This window comes from Antedon bifida, chromosome 3 (assembly GCF_963402885.1).
Source record: "Antedon bifida chromosome 3, ecAntBifi1.1, whole genome shotgun sequence".
In the NCBI taxonomy this organism is placed as follows: Eukaryota; Metazoa; Echinodermata; class Crinoidea; order Comatulida; family Antedonidae; genus Antedon; species Antedon bifida.
In genome coordinates this window covers 24,484,944-24,502,433 of record NC_136228.1, presented here as the reverse complement: position 1 = coordinate 24,502,433, position 17,490 = coordinate 24,484,944, and the positions used below count along the sequence as shown (strand labels likewise).

At 35.7% G+C, this 17,490-nt stretch overlaps 1 protein-coding gene across 5 annotated transcripts in view; it reads right to left on the bottom strand.

Annotated features, from left to right (window-relative positions):
• The window catches only part of LOC144838038 (phosphatidylserine synthase-like), a 37,999-nt gene that overhangs the window by 2,259 nt on the left and 18,250 nt on the right, over positions 1-17,490 (bottom strand). For 3 of the 5 annotated variants that reach the window (XM_078693392.1, XM_078693391.1, XM_078693390.1), the window contains 4 exons: positions 16,683-16,795; positions 16,004-16,069; positions 10,574-10,673; positions 6,732-6,794 (listed from right to left, as the gene is read on the bottom strand). In XM_078693392.1, coding sequence (XP_078549518.1) covers positions 6,732-6,794; positions 10,574-10,673; positions 16,004-16,069; positions 16,683-16,795 — 342 coding nt within the window. The remainder of the gene's footprint in view (positions 1-6,731; positions 6,795-10,573; positions 10,674-16,003; positions 16,070-16,682; positions 16,796-17,490) is intronic. The other 2 variants (XR_013611607.1, XM_078693393.1) reach the window with 1 other exon arrangement.

Genomic DNA, 17,490 nt, shown 5'->3' with positions numbered 1-17,490 from the left:
ACTGTTTGAAAAAAAGCATCATTTTCACAAATTTTTTAACTTTTTCATCAAAAGCGCGTGCAAATTGTCCAATTCGAAGTGCTTGTATGACGTGATTTTAAGAAATTGTTTAAAAGTTGGTAAAATTACTAGAAAAGGCTGGAAAACATAATTCACGTAAAAAAACATGTTGTTAGCGCTACGTACGCGCGCGTGGGAATTTTTGACATGCTCAAAATGACATGAAACGCATAGAAAGTTGATTAGAAATTGATTTTTCGCATTTAAAAATTTTAAACGCGCAACTTTCTGTAAGACATGCCATTTTTTTCCACAGATAGTTAGCGCATGACATAAATTTACACTTTGCTAAGTTTCAATTTAAATTGTTGTATGGTTGTCAACATATGTTAAATACTAGAAATTCATAAAATCGCGCGTAACTTACGTTGTGCGACTCTAAACTTAATATTACACAGTTTCCTGTACATCTACAGTTTAAGGCCAATCTTCTGACAAACTTATACAATGTTATGTCCACAAAAATTAGAGATACACGTGCAACAAAATTCTGGGAAAGAAATAAGAATAAGATAGAACTAGATTTGAACTCATCACGGTGACAAGTTAGCCTATTGCGCAACGCATCATAACATGCACGTTTATTTATTATGCTTAGTCTACAGTAGGCTGCACTACCACGATTGTAACAAACAGCTGGAATAAATCAAAATCGTTCAATAAGCGCCAACTGTTGACGGTATCTGAACTGTAAATGGTTTATAGCTGACGGTTTTTTTTTTTTTATTCAGTATATTACACAGAGGCGCCTTACAAGGTGGAACCACCTTAGCTTCAAGGCGCCTCAGATTAATAAATACAACATTTTAAAACAAAAAACTAACAGAAACATCAATCAAATCTTCCAGAATTAACAAGAAATTGTTGTACATAATAAAACAATAAAGCATTTTCACAATTCGAAAGAAGATCGGAACCAAAAATAAAAATTTCACTTAAACATTTAAAATTATACGTTAAAGAAAAATCCTTGGCTAAGATTCTCAATAATTGAGTTAGCACTTACAAGTAGAATATCTCTTTGTATATTATAATTAGGACAGTAACATAAGAAATGAAGCGGATTCTCAACATTAAAGCCACAAGTACAATTTGGATTGTCCCCAAGTCCATGTAAGAATAAATGCGAATTGAGAGAGCTGAAACCAAGTCGGATTCTAGTGTGAATTTGGTTAACCTTCTTATCACCTGTATCATAATAAGAACGTTTTTTTGTTTTAAACAAATTGGTTTTCAGTAGCAATTTTTTAAACTCAACAAGAGATGAGGAATTTTTTATTTCATTATTTAACTCGTTCCAATGTGTTATAATAGATGGGACAAAAGATAAACGATATGATGTGGTCTTACAAAATGGAATTATTATATTTCGGATGTTACGCAAGTTATAAACTTCAATATTGTCAGAAAAATTAAATAACGAGTAAAGATACACTGGTGTTAACTTATGAATAATTTTAAAAAACAGTATTAGGTTAAGAAATTGTCTACGTTTTTTCAATGATAACCAGCCTAATTCTTGTCTTAATGCATTATGACTTGTATGTTTCCACGCACCAGTACATATTCTACCCGCAGAAATCCGGATATTTTCTAGTTCATCACTTAATTTATCTGGAATATTAAACCAAACAGGAGCTGCATATTCCATTAATGGTGGTGACAAAGAGCCTGTCAAGGTAGAATATGTTTGACACGACGTAGCATATTTAAAGATAAAGACGCTTTGTTAATTACAGATTGGATATGGGAATCCCACTTGAGTTTTGCATTAAGCATTACATCAAGATGCCTATGATCATTTACAAATTGTAGATTTACATTATTGAAATTTAAACTAACATAGTTATCTAATATCTAATTATCGTTTTGTTAGCATTGAATGTTACTTTCCATTTTTTTGCCCAATTATAAATGACATTAAGATCCCACCATTTAATTTTTGTTCTGAAATATTACGATCTGTACAAATATCATATAACGAAGTATCATCTGCATATAAACTAATATTAGATTTGATATTATCAACCATATCATTTATGAATACAATAAATAAAAATGGACCCAAAACAGATCCTTGGGGTACTCCTGCTGTAATGTTCACCCAAGGACTGGTAGTTCCTTCAATAATAACACGTTGTTCAAGTGAGTTTAAGTAATTTTGGAACCATTTTAGAAGAGTGCCATTAATTCTATATTGATTTAATTTGTATATAATCCCATTATGCCAAACTTTATCGAAGGCTTTGGAAATTATAGTTGACGGTTAGTTTTGATTTTACACCACACATGTTTATTTAATTGTTTGAATATGTTGAACTTATCAAATTTAAAAAAAAGTTCATAAGTCTGAAGAGGAATTGTTTTAGTAATAGAATATTGAAAATTGGAAGAAAATTAATAACGTTTCCGCGGTATGCGCTCTATTGAATGTGATGAACTGTGTTGAAAGAGACAAAATTCCTATATTTGACATTTGTGTGGCCATACGATGACATCACAATTACACCCCAACTTATATATTAACTTTCAAAGCGCGCGTATGCACAAAAATACCAATGTTAAAAATTTTGTTGACAGGAAGATGACCCTTGACATGAAGCATATGTGTGTCAAGTGGTATTTAAAAATATCTATTGGTTTTCAAATTATAGTCAATCTAAGATTGACTATTGACCCCCCATTAAAGGGGGATTCTGGGCTTAAAATTGCTTTTAAATATCGTTTATTTATTAAATAACAAATATTATAACAATATAGACAAGTCAGAATGAAGAAGTAATAACAAGAAATTAAAACTAGATTTGAACTCGTCACTTTGACGAGTTAGTTATCTGCACGACAAATGCCGTGTGGAATTTTGCACACAGAAAAAGATTATGGCATTATGACCTGAACTGAAGAATATGATATGTTGTTAGTGCTGAATTCTGTCAATTTTGTGTCATATAGTATATACAGTATAAACAGTATAATCTGTATTGCGCGCGTGGGAATTTTCGACATGCTCAAAATGTCAAGAAACTCGTAGAAAGTTGATTAGAAATTGATTTTTCGCAATTTTAAATTTTAAAAGTGCGTAAACTTCTAGTAAAACATGCCATTTTTAGTGCACAAAAAGTTTGCCCTTGATATGACTTAAATTTTCACGTTGCGCAACTCTGACGGCATTCAAAAATAGGAGGTGCACAACTTCACGTAAATGCCCAAATGTTGAGAAAGTTATGAAATGTTATATTTATCCATTTTAGAGATACGCTCTGCACAAAAAGTAAGGGAGAAAGACTGAAGAATAATATACAAAAAAAAAAACAGGACGATTACAAGGACTTATCCGCTGAATGCGGATAACTAACAATTAAATTTCATATACATTTTAGGGTAAATTCATGGAAAGTCGGTTTTTCAGCAGCTTTGGGAAGTTCATTAATATTCATGAGATATTCACAAAATCACGCCATCAGTGGATTCCAAACTCGCGACGTCATGTACTTTGTGTTTGTCAACTAATTTACATCTCTTTCCCCTGTCAAACGACGACCACCGATCATTGTGAAATACATTTTTTGTAGATTTTCTAAGCAACTAGCATATATTTATTTGACATTTAATGAAATACAAAATTTAGTACAGATCATGGAGTCATAAATTATACTATTTGTATACCTCTATAGTACAGGGTCGGTCTAATTACTGAGAACAACCGAAAATAACCGAAAACAACCGTAAACAAATCGAAAACAAAACCGAAACCAAAATAAAAAAATCTAAATACCAAAAACAAATTTGTATGATATTTTTTTTAAAGTCTCCCTATATTGATGGGTGTTTCTAAAGACCATACAGAGAGAAAATAACGCGCGCAAAAGCCAAGGAAAACCCTACGAAATGGTAGTGTGCACAAAATACAACTCAAAATTGTACAAATTCAATGACATACACAGTAGACTACATTTACTTACAAAATCTATAAACACATTTCGTTTTTAGTCTTTTAAAAAACAAAGCATGATTTTACCTAACTTGGCGTTTCGTTCCCGGTTGGTTTTCGTCACTGAAGTGAATACTGAAGTGATTAAGGATAAAAACGTTATTTACTCGACTACGGTAATTTAATTTTACTGAATAGATTTTATTGTGAATTCTTTATCGTGAGCTTGTTTTAAGTATACTTTATAGTCCCTAATATTATCAATATTCTTAAAAATATCATTTTTGTATTATCTTTGAAAATCTATAATTAAATTGATCATGATTAATCATAGTCAATTTACTTTCTATACTATGGATTAACATATTCACAATTATTGTAAATGCGTTGGTTTCTCGATCAGATTGTACGATTTTGAGTTGTATTTTTGTGCACACTACCATTTCGTAGGGTCTTCCTTGGCTTTTGCGCGCGCAGTTTTCTCTCTGTTATGGTCTTAGCTTTAGAAACACCCATCAATAGAGGCCGACATCAAAAAAAATATTATACAAATTTGTTTTCGGTATTTAGATTATTTTATTTTGTTTTCGGTTATTTTCAGTTATTTTCGGTTGTTTTCAGTAATTAGACTGACCGATAGTACAGATCGTATTATTAGCTTAACGTACTAGCCTAAATCATTTTTTTTTTATTGGTGAGAGCCATTCTGACTAGGGACTCCATGCCACGATGGCTACGTTAAAACAGTGGGGCCCATGGGCCTAGCTAGCCTACTAGACGATTGGTCCATAAATAACAAAAATCAGTGGATTCCAAACCCATCCTATCAACCAAACTCCTAAACAATCTAAACCTAAAAAGTTCTACAAAATCGGCTGTAAATATTGAGGCAAAACAAGGTCTGATCGCCGTCCGCACGTATGGTGTCCCGACGATCGTCTAAGTAGGCCTAGACCTAGCCGATCCGGCCCAGTTGAGCTACCTAGTGTAGTAGACCCTATGCGAATTGATACTACCAGACCTTTTACTATAGGCTACACTTGTTAAAATTAGAAATACTTGTTTACAAATATTCCAACTCTCTCATTCGAGCTATATTATCTATACCATTCCGGTAGGTCAAGTCGACCTTCAATCAAATACTGTACATCGTTCATGTTATGATTATAAACGGGGTATACTCGACTCGATCAGTTTGGTATTGTATACTGTATCTGCTTATCACGTGACGATGGCAGGCATGGGAAGAGAGCACGTGTATCGTAGTCTCGCTCAGCAGGAATGTATACGTTACGCGGAAATCGGCAAACGTAAAGTGAAAACTTACCTAATTTCTCACTGTTTTGATGAATTTTCATAAAATATTGACTTGATAAATGGGAAAAACGACTAAATATACATCAGATAAGCATAATTTTACAAAAGTAATTGATATGGTTAATGATAACGAGTCGTCAGAAGATCGACAATTTCACGAATTTTCCTATTCTGTAACACAGTGTCATATCGCCTAGCTGCACTTGCAATTTTGGCTTCACTTCACAGCCTTTGTTCTGCTTCACCGCTGGCTTATAATAAGTGAAACTTTTACCGTTCAAGAGAAAAATAATTATATTATATATTTTTTACTATTCATTTTAAACCCGGAACACCCCTTTAATATGTTTTGTCATTATGAGAAATAAATTGGAAGATGATTTGCAACTTATGCTTACGGTGTAAATCACAATCATTATTTTTATGCAATTTGCGGTTGTGACAACTTTATGGTTTATGAGAAGCATTCTGCACTTGCAAAGAAACAAAGAGATGAATTATTTCCGTAAGAAGCAAAGATCTTCTGTTCAGTCCAAAATAAAAAAGACATTAGAAAAGCCAGTGAAGTAGACTTGCTGTGTGTATGGTAGAAAACTTTAGATACCTTGATTCCTTTGGTTTCCAAAAGTATTTTGACTGTGCCAACTAATATATTTTGTGTGTATAGGTTTGACTTTGGATGGTAGCTGTGATCCAACTCCAAATTGAGGATGGAGTTTGAGTAAGGATAGAATTAAACCACATACTTTTTCAAAAGTAATCAGATGCAATATAAACTAGAGATTAGATAGAATATGAGAACCATCCATGAATAAATATATCAGATAAAACACATTGAAATCATATTATAACACTTTAAGATACTGTACTGTGATGGATTGATAATCCTATTATACTTAACCATGTTAATTAACTAGTGAACTAATATTATTTGTTGCTTATTATGATTATTACATTAGGTATATGGGATGTTCCTGTTCTTTCTTTTCTTGTTGTAATTGTTTGTACTTTTGCCTCTAGTACTTTTTGAAAAATTTAAATCAAAGTTGACAAGATCATTGGACAAGAGATGGAAATATGTTGCTAGAAAATCACTTACCGTATTTACCATTATTTTGAGGCATGGCATGGAAAAACCACTATCTTGTTAATTTTTTTAATTATTTTTTTTATTTGATTCATTGTAATCCTATTCTTAATAAGAGTTCATTCATTAAAATCTGACATATATAACTAAAGTTATAGCATTACAAGATAGCGGTTTTGCCTAGACGGGCCTCATTTTTATTTTGGTAATGCAAATGCAATTATACTACAGATTAAGATGTAGTGCTTTACAATATAACATGCATTAAATTTATCTTTTGGAAAATTAAGTCCAAAATAAAAAACTATTAGAATGTAAAGAAAAAGTTAAACATACTTCAGGTTGACATTTTCTTGCATACAACACCATGAAATATAGACAAACCATTGTGATGAGCATCTAGATAAAAAGAAAAAGATTTTAACACACAATTTGTATACAATACATATAATAATATGCATGAAACATATGCCATGTGCAGTGACTACAGTTGCTATATAATTTTCAATTAAAATGAGACAGTTGCGATAATAGTGTTAGCATAGCAAGTGTGTGAGAAATTAAACAAACCAATAGTGGTGTTGGTAGTCTATAAGTGATAGCTTACCTGGATAAACTGACATAGGTTTTTTCCCTTCGATGGGAGAACATAACTCGAAAGGTACAAACAATTAAAAACAATTTTTAAACTCCCCTCCAACACAGTGGTATCATCCGTGTACCGCGCCCTCAGGTTGGAGATACCAACCATACATACCTCACCCTTCCAAGAGACGCTTGTCAAATGGGGAGGAGGGAAGGTTGTTTATCCAGCTAAGCTATCACTCTTCTTCTTCCATTAGGAGCAAACTTCATAGTTGAAGGCTACTGCTCCACTGGCTAAAGCTGTTGCAATTACACTTTTTTGTATACAGTGTGTGGTGCATATAAAACCAAACAACATTATGTACAATCCCTTTCGCCTAGTCTTCCCATCCATCTATCGCTATCACGATCCTAACAACTTCCTAGGTGGCAAAATAAAGGAACGGGATACACATTTACCCTACCACAGTCCTTCATGTGTCCAGCAAGTCTCACATAGCCTAGCAACCTTCCTCCTTTCTTCGAATGTGTCCCATTTTAATGATTTCATTTGGTACCAAACCTTGCAGCCCTCCTTTGGACCATTTCCAGTTTCTTAATTAGCTGGGATGAATACAGGTCCCGAACAATGTGGGAGTATTCAAGTAAAGATGTGTATGCAAGGTTCTTTAATTTTTTGATTTCTAAAATTAATGTTTCTTTTCAGAAAGTTAAGAGTGTTGGTTGCCTTAGAGCATACAACATCAATTTGGCATTCCATCTTAACTCATCAGTGATAGTAATGCCAAGATATTGAGTCTTCTTTACATTGGAGATTCTTTTTTTTTTCTTGTGTTTGAAATTACTTAACTCAGATCATAATGGAACTGCATTTGTGAGACATTGCTCCACTCCTCAAGTTTGTAAAGATCCGATTGAAGGCTGTGGGTGTCATCTTTTCCTACTATGGTGGAATAGATCATTGTATCATCTGCAAGCAGACGGAGAGTTGAGTTAATTCTGTTATTGATGTCATCGATATAAAATAAAACCAAACAGGGGCCTATAACAGATCCTTGGGGCACTCAAGATAATACTGGTGCTTTCTTTGATAAGATACCATTAATCACAACTCTCTGTTGACAATCCTCGAGAAAACCTCTAATCCAGCTGTTTACCTTAACTTATAGACTACCAACACCACTATTGTTTGAATAGTCTATTTTGTGGCTAGCTTACCTGGATAAACCGACACTATTCGGTGGTGGGCTGACAAAAACAAATAGTCACCAGTAAGATGTTTAGGTCTTGGAGGTAAAATGATGTGAATGTCTTGTGTGTCCACCACCACACTGCTTGCAGGACTTCTGCAAGCGGGACACCTGAGAAAAGGTCCCATGACGCTGCCATGCCCAGTACCTGATCCATGTGTGTGGGTGGAGATGTCCGTGACGCCTTGTAGCCTGCCTGAATCGTGGTGACAATCCACTTAGCGATAGTGACCTTCGATGCTGGTCTGTAGGGCGGTACCATGATGCAGAACAGGTGAGAGATATTTTCTCAAATATTTGTCCTCTGTGACAGATGAGAAGGCAGCAATGGTGGGAATAAATAACGCGGGCGGTGGGTGCTTTAATGACTTTGATTTTGGTAGAAACCCTTTGTAGAAGGTTAAACAAAACACCCCATAGACACCCCGCGTTCGAACCTAATATCTAGTGATAGAGCGTGTAGTTCATCTTGGTGTCTGCACAGTCGAATGCTGGTGAGCATAGACATAACAATGTTAATGTCCCAACGAGGGAGAAGAACCTACGATGCATACCTCGCAAGAGGTGCATGAGACTGCGAGAATTTGAGATTGTTGATCTGTCTGGGAGCACTGGAAGGATGGTTGCAATGGCCGAACGGTAACCTGCAATGGTACAAGATTGGAGACCTGAAAAGCGCAGATCTTCCTTAGCGACGCTGACAAGGGGTCAGTGTCGACGGTGCACCACCAAAAAGTGCTTTAAGCGACTGTTGTAGACCACAAACATAAACTTGGCCGCCAGGCCAACCTGCCAGAATGCCAGATTCTCTGAATCGATCCCTGATAAGGGCCATACACTCAGGCACAGTGACCGCATGTTGTGTGCGATGCACCAATGAAGTAATGCCCACACGTGGCAACAGAGTGTTGGTGAGCACGTCGCCTTCGCGATTTATGTATGCCAACGGAGGTGCTGTCGGACCCGATAAAAATGTGATTTATTTGCCATCGCCAATGTGCCAATAGTGTGCGCTGCACCGCTCACAGCTCGAGGACGTTTATGTGTTGTTGGGCCTCGTCGGGAGACCAAATGCCAGAAGCGCTTTGCCTGACCTCCCCAGCCAATTTCTGAGGCATCAGTGGTGATGCGCACGTCCGGCGTTTGGCCTGCAGCGAGTCTCTCAGTATTTAGCCACCACTGAATATGTGTCGCCACAAACATTGTGATCGAGTTTGACGCGGGTCGACAGTACGCTAGAAGATAGAGCTGCCACGGTCTTATTCCGAGTCAGTCAACACCATTGGAGCTAGACTCGCGAGCAGAACAGCCAGTGCTGTTTGCGCCAAGACCACTAGCACTTCGGATGGGCGCGATTCGCATGTGTTGAGATCGATCCAGGCTCCAAGGTATTGCAGGTACTCGTTCCGTCGCGAGGATGATGAAATCTAAATCAAGCAGTAATTGATCTCTGGACTGAGCTACAACTAACTATCATCCAGGTACATGTGCAACCGGATGCAGTGTCGATGACGCTGCTAGCGTCTGACTGATACGGGTGAAGACCCAAGTTGTACTAAGAGCTCCAGCTGCAGTGAATGATAGGACTCGTCCATGCCAACTTCCTGTAAAGGTAGTGGAAGCGGCGTAGTATCTTTATATGCATACTCTACTTCTAGATAGCCAAGGACTAAAGAAACGACTCGGTTGACTAATGCCTGGAGACCCTTTGCTTCCGTGCTCTTGTCTGCATCATATCAACATCCTCTGTCTCTGTTTTCATAGAGACTACTTGAAGGAAGGCCAGAGAAGAGCAAATGGAAGGTTAATAATCACCAGGGCCAGGGTCTTGGTCATTGGAATCAGAGGCAGTGAAGTCTCAGTAGGAAGCGGCGAGGCAGACGCATGTTTGAAGTGAGACAAAGCATGCGGACGTCTACCGCACATACCTTGCAGGGCTTGGCTTCGTTCCAATCCCTGCAGGTTAAACACTTTTTGTTTGTCCCATTTAATCGTGGCACAGGGTCCCCGCAGCTCATGGTGGTAGGACACAAAAACAACAAAACAAGCAAACACTCCAACAAGACTTCCTCCGGAATGTCACACAGGTGGGCTCTCAACTAGCGTACTACTGTATTCTTTCCACAGAACAAGGAATGAGAATTTCTCTCGCTAATACTTAGCTTATCCCATTGTATATAAATATAGTTTATTTAACACAAAGGATCCAAATCATAGCAAACACAGGGTGGATGCGTGAATATAGAAAATTGTTGGTCTTGAACTCAAGGTAACTGAAAAGTATAATACAAAGTCATTGATGTCCAATATTCATTTTGACACAATTTTAACAATTTGACTTACCAGAACAGCCAGCCATAATAATATGTTATAGATTACAGTGTTAGCAAATATATGCACTCCAAATTTAAAACACAACAGGGCCTCACTCAACGTCACAGCTCTAAAAAAAAGAAAACAATGTACATGGTTTACTGCTTTAAAAAAATGTGAGGCAAATAAAAACAAAACACTGCCGATTCTGTGTTAAGAAAATAATATGGTTCCCACACAGAACACGCATGTACACTTACCAACCAACTGGTTTCTTTTTTTCTATTGAACTACTAATATCATTATATAAAATTATAATCGGTCTAAATAAAGGTAGCCTATGGCACAATCAATTAATTTAGAGGGTCCAGTTGCTTCAATTCGTTCTTGCACTTTATTTTCTAGATTTCCAACCAGTTTGGTCACTCGAAGCCTCCTTGTCCTTGTGCTGATAATCCTTACAGCTTCTCCGAACTCGCTTCCAATTAAATCTATTATTCTAAATACAAAATTCAAACAGTAAACATTTGAAAAATGTTTTAATTATCGTCACTGCTTGACCGCTAAAGACAGACATTTTAGTGATTCTTTTTTTTGTAGAATCTAATTAGTTCATTAAGTTATTAATAGTTCAATGGGCCTCTGTTCTAAAACATTTTCTCTGGTGTGGCATGAGATCATAATAATTTGAATGGATATCGTAATAGCATAAATAACAAATACATTTGGCTCTTTCATTTACATACACATGTAACAAGTTCCAAAATGACAACTGGGATAGAGGCTTCCAAGCGACACAATTCATTTAGGATACATACAGATCTCTGCCAAATATTCACCAAATGTCTGACACTACAGCCATGTTTACCGAATCCTTAGTGCATGACCATCGTGCTTTTAAGTTTTATTCTGGAACATCTGTGGGTATTTCAACGATATCCATTAAAATTGGGCTATGATCATGCTCTATAATATTCACCAACTACAATGGTTGGTCAGCAGATTTTCTGGCAGCTTTTTATGTACACTTTTTTTTTTTATATGCTTTATGGCAACAGTTGTCTTATAGAAATCCGTGAAGGTTTAGAGCGATGCTTTCTCAGTGGCTTATAAAATTCTACTGCTTTTTCTTAAATGTGAGCTCTTCCTCATTATCTGCCGGGTTGAAAAGATATTGTGTATTTTGTGTGATCAGTCTGACCATGTCATGCAGAACCTATCACTGAATTAATAATAACTTATTTTTATCAATTTTTCTATTTTGAATCTTTCATGTTTGATTCATCCACTCAGTGTTTAAAAGTTCTGATTGCTTTAAGGAGTTTCATCCAAGATGATCATGCATTTACATTGAGCCAGGTTCTTCAACAAAAACTTGTTATTGCAATGTATCATTGAAAGATTAAACAAAAAAAATCTCAATAATTACATTATAGGGGAGGTGGGAGAGGTATCCTTTTTTCGAGATTTCTCAAAAACAAAGACTCCAATAAAAACTTCTCATTTCGTTATATAGTAGTCTCGGTTTTCGAGAAATCTTAAAAACAGAGATCCCAACAACCTTAACATTAGGTCATATAGGGGTCTCTGTTTTCGAGACACAAACAAATTTTTCTCAATATTACATTATATAGGTAATTTTAATAGTATAGCACATGGCGTTTCATACATATAATACAAAATCGTAACAGACTGGGGAAAAGTCTATAAAACTGTCTATTTAAATAATGTGAAAACAACATTTTGAGAAAATGACACTTTTGTGTATTTGGCCTCCCTACTAATAGCCTGATTGATCCCTCGCATGATGAATTTCCGCATCTTCTGATGTTGCTATGAAGTTTATTTATTTATTTATTTATTTAGGTATATTTATTCATAAAAAAAAACATCAAAATACAACGGCAGCCAAAAGGCTGAAAAGTAGTATTTTACAAAATTTGATAAAAATATATAAATACAGTATGTATAAAAGGTAAAACTAGTTTTAAAAAATTAACACATTAAAATTGGTCCACCTGTAAGTTAAAATAGTGCCAGCCTATTCAATATTCATCATTAATGAGTCGGACTAAAAAAGGGACGGGTGAAGATCTAAATCTTTCTGTACGACCAAACAGGATTTCGAGTAGAGGCTTACTTGCAGACCTCAGGGTTCTGCTAATGTCACGAACAGGGGGAAGAATGCTTCTAAATGTATCAGACTTTATTATTCCTTTACCAAATTTCAGTAAGAGTTGGACTCTTCTGTTAACTAGCGATGGAAGGTCTGACAATTTAAGAGCGGACTCGTAGGATACATAGTTCATGCCATAAATGATTCGTAGAGCTCTTTTTTGAACTCTTTCTATTGACTTAGTTTGGTCTTTCGTAATTGAACTGTGCCACACAGGGCATGCATATTCAACTAAAGGACGTATATAGCAAGTATATACTTGTAGTAGATCTTTAGAAGGTGCCTTGGCTTTCTTAAGTATAATCAAAGTGTACAAACGTCGACATGCTTTAGCAACGATATCATGAATATGCATCTCCCATTTAAGGTTATCCTGCAAGGTAACACCAAGCAGTTTAATGTGATTTACACATTTAAGATCATGGCCATTTAGATTGAAACTGGGAGGAGGACATTCTGACTTTAGGAAGGAAATACGCATCACATTGCACTTGGCTTGGGGAGGACTCTATTTATCAAACACCAATCATCAAATTGATTTAAAGTGTCCTGCAACAATTGGCTATTACTACTTCTAACTACTTCACTAAGAGTGAGGTCGTCCACATATTTCCACCGCCTGTCAGTTCCCTCAGCAACATCATTGACTAATACCAAAAAGAGAAGGGGGCCCAACTTCGTGCCCTGGGGCACCCCACAAGTAATATTAGAATTTGAAGAGGTGGCTCCCTTAACTTTGGTATTGCATGTGCGATTTAAGAGGAAACTACAAACGGTAGGAAGAATGAACGGCCTCACTCCTATAGATATTAATTTATTTATGACAACATTATGATCCACATGATCGAAAGCCTTCGTAAAGTCTACAGCACATAAGTTTAAATATTTGCTACCCCCCTCCAGGTCAGATACAACAGAATTTATCAAGTCTACGAGGTAGTGTGAAGTTGATGAGCCTCTACGACAACCAAATTGCTTACTATCTAAAGAATCTTTTATATCATTAGTTACCCACTCCGCTAAAAGCTTTCAAATATCCGAGAAAAAATGGGTGTTAGGGATATAGGCCGAAGGTCATTACAATTATTAGCATCTGGAACCTTAGGAACTGGTATTATAGTAGCCTTTTTCCATTGTTCAGGAAAATTACCTTCATTTAAAGAAGAATTAAAAATGTCCGCTAATGGATAAGAGAGTTCAAATGAGAATTCCTTAATTAATCTGACCGGTAGATCTTCTGGGTGTCCTGCTTTTTGTACGTTTAACTTATCGATTGCAGATTTCACTTGTCCTGGGTAGATAACGGGTGGGGGTTCCGATGCTGGTAAGTAACTTGGTAGTTTTGTAATGTCAAGCGCTGAAAGTTCACTACAAATCGTGGCAAAATGTTGGTTAATTACTTCAACAGCCGCTTGCGTTGATAGACCAGGGATGTTAAACGTGTCCTTTTTCTTTAGATTGCAGAGATTCACAATTCCTTTGTGCCATCTAGCAGGGCTATTGCTTTTTAGACACTTTAATGAGGTCGCGTAAAACTTCTCCTTCGCGTGCGTAATTGCTCTTTGTAAGGAGTTCCGTATCCTTCGCCATTGTTGGGTATGGTTACTAGAAAAGGCCAACTGTCGTTCTACAATCAATCTCTTGATTCTCGGCGTCATCCACGGCTTATCGGTTTTCTTATGGCAAATCGATTTCACGGGGAAAAAATCCGCAAATTTCCCATTAAGCACAGTAAGAAATTCATTTGTTTTAACACTTGTTGATTCGCTATCAAGAACATGGCACCAGTCATGGGCAGTGATCCATGATCCAAATGATCTAACCGACGAGTTACGATACGATTGGATAGTACAAGTGGTGTAGTTAGAGGTAGGTATAACATGGATTGGTTTCAATAGTATACAACAATGGTCGCTACGTCCTAGGGGGGCCAACTTAATGGCTTTACTGTATCTCTCCGGTCGATTCATGAACACTTTATCAAGGATGTTATTTTTCCTATAGGTAGGAAAATCAATCATTTGTTCCATACCTAATTCAGATTGCATATAGGTAGTGTTTAGATGGTTGAAGTCACCAAGTACTATGATATTTGCCAATCTATCCATTCCATAAATACTATCAATTACATTTCCAACATGCTCTAAAAGTTGGTTGGGGTAGTTGGCAGACGGCGGGTAGTAAATAGCTCCGATATATATAGAACGCGTTTTGCTGTTCTGTGTAGTGCGATAGCTAATTTTTTACCATAGGCATTCGAATTTGCAATCAGTATGCGTAACAATCGGATGGATTTCCAGGTGGTCCGCTGCAAAGCATGCTACGCCACCGCCGATTTTATCAGTTCTGTTTTTAAAAACGCCTTTATAATCGCAAAAGTTAACAATACCTTGTGTTTCCTCTGTTAGCCATGTCTCAGTGACTATCGCTACATCTACATTATGTTTCTTTAAGGTACAGTGAAATTCGTCTGCTTTATTCTTTAATGACCATGCATTCGTATACATAATTGTCGGTGCAGCTAAATCCCCTGTGATGCATGGGATCAAATTTCCAATATTACGACCTTGGGTCACCGTATTTCCTACTGAACGATAAGTTACCCTTGTATCAATTTTCCTTCTTAGCTTAACACCTCCGCGTTTCCTTCTTCGTCGTTTTCTAGGCCGAGAATCGCTACCGGTATGCATACAAGCCGGTCTATTGTTTACCTCCACCTGTATATGCAGTTCCTTTGTCATTGCGTACCGTACAACAAAAGCAAGCACAAAAACGGCTAAATTATGAATGTACAAGCACAAAAATCCATCAAAATTCATCAAAATATCATCTAAACCAACAAGCAACGCTTAGTAATCGCTAAATAAGACACATCAACAAGTTAAACAACGAAAATAAAGAAAATAGAGGTGTCTTGCAGATAGCTCAGTGACACACGTCTACACGCTACAGCGTCAACTACAATGTTCAAAAGTGACGTCTTTCAAGTCGCACTTACAAAATAATGTAATTTTCATTAGGTTAATAAACATGATTTGCATTATTATATATAACACATACCAATGGATATCGAATTAAGCTCTAAAAATAGATATTTCATTCTTAAATATCTGGCCAATATAAGAACTCAATAACTGTTACCTTTTATAAACTTCGTTTAAAAACCTTTTTAGATTCAGCTTGCCTCTTCGAGGACTAAAAAAACTGATAAAAATCCGTCTTGATAAAGTTTGGTTAAAAAATACAAGCATGAGTAATGTATATAAAATATAAGATTGACTTACGTAAAAACCCACAGCTGTGTTCCAACACGTTTACAAGCTGGGTCTGTTACAAAAGTATAATATTGCCTAAAAAATAAAATCATTTTTGCATGTGCATTTATATATTTTGTTATTTCTTATACCATATTTATTTGAAGTTAATTTTCAAGGTGGTTTATAGGCGGGAGGGGGAAAGGCCATTTGTTCAAGGGGGAGTTTATTCGAGGCATTTATTTTTTTGTGTGTACTATGGTAACATGTGTAAACAATTAAATACCCCTATATATGAAAAAATACAGTGAAAACACAATTAATATCAAAATATAAAAATGGTCAATTGTAGATCATGGAATTATGTGAATGAAAACTACAACAATTAAGGAATACAATATTGTATAAGGTATATATGCATGTTGCAGAGAATTTATTCGAAGAAATAAATGTTGCAGCGTTTATTCTAGGGGCGTGTTTATTCAAAGTGGGGCATTTATTCAACAATATTTTTATATTTATAAACCCATCAATTTACTGTAGTTAATATAGTATTAGAAATTATCACATTAGAGTTGGTGTAACCATCAATACAATAAGTATGATTATTCATTACCTTTGTATAATTTAAATGCATCAAACATACAATTTTCCGATTGTTTTTTATATTTAAAAACCCATCAATTAAGATAATATTACAAATGATTACCTTAGAGTTGGTGTAACCATCAATACAATAAGTATGATACGGATAAGTGCAGCAATATGATTGTCTGGGTACACAAAGATGTGGCGGAAGAAAAAGGTATTTAGTTCAGCAACCTGAAGAACAAACAAACAATTTATTGGAGAATTTAATGAAGAACACACAAACATGGTATTGGAAGTGAGCAATGCCTCAATTTTACAGCTAGCCAGCGGTATTATAGCGACCAAACATTGAAAAAACAATTTAAATAATGAAATAAAAAAACATTTTATCATTTCATTTATTTTACATATAAAACAAGAAATATTTCTTACAAAAAACGCTGCTCGCTTATTGACGTAACAGTTTTAAAGATATATTGTCCCTCTGAAAAATATTTTTTATTTCAAATTTGTTTTTAAATGTGTCATTTTATTGTCACATAATAGTTATTCACATTAACCAAACGCAAAAGCAAAAAATACAACAAGAATTCATACTTTGATCAATTTCTGTCACTTTAGTTTATTTTATTGCTAAGGTCAAGTCTGGGGGTCACTTCATCAAGCCTAGATACTTCAAGTGTTAAGTATCCTATTACAAACAAAAACTGAATTATTATAATACTGGCTTAGGTTAACAGCAAGAACAAATTCATTATTTATTGAACAAGATTTTACAGATTACTGCCTACATAATACTGTATTATCAGCAAATTTGTTCATAGACTCTCTTCTCCCAGACGTGCTTTGGGATTTATAATTTTAGCATGACCTGTCCTAGTTTACAAAAAAACCAAAAACGTCTCTAGAACTATAACTGCTGCTTG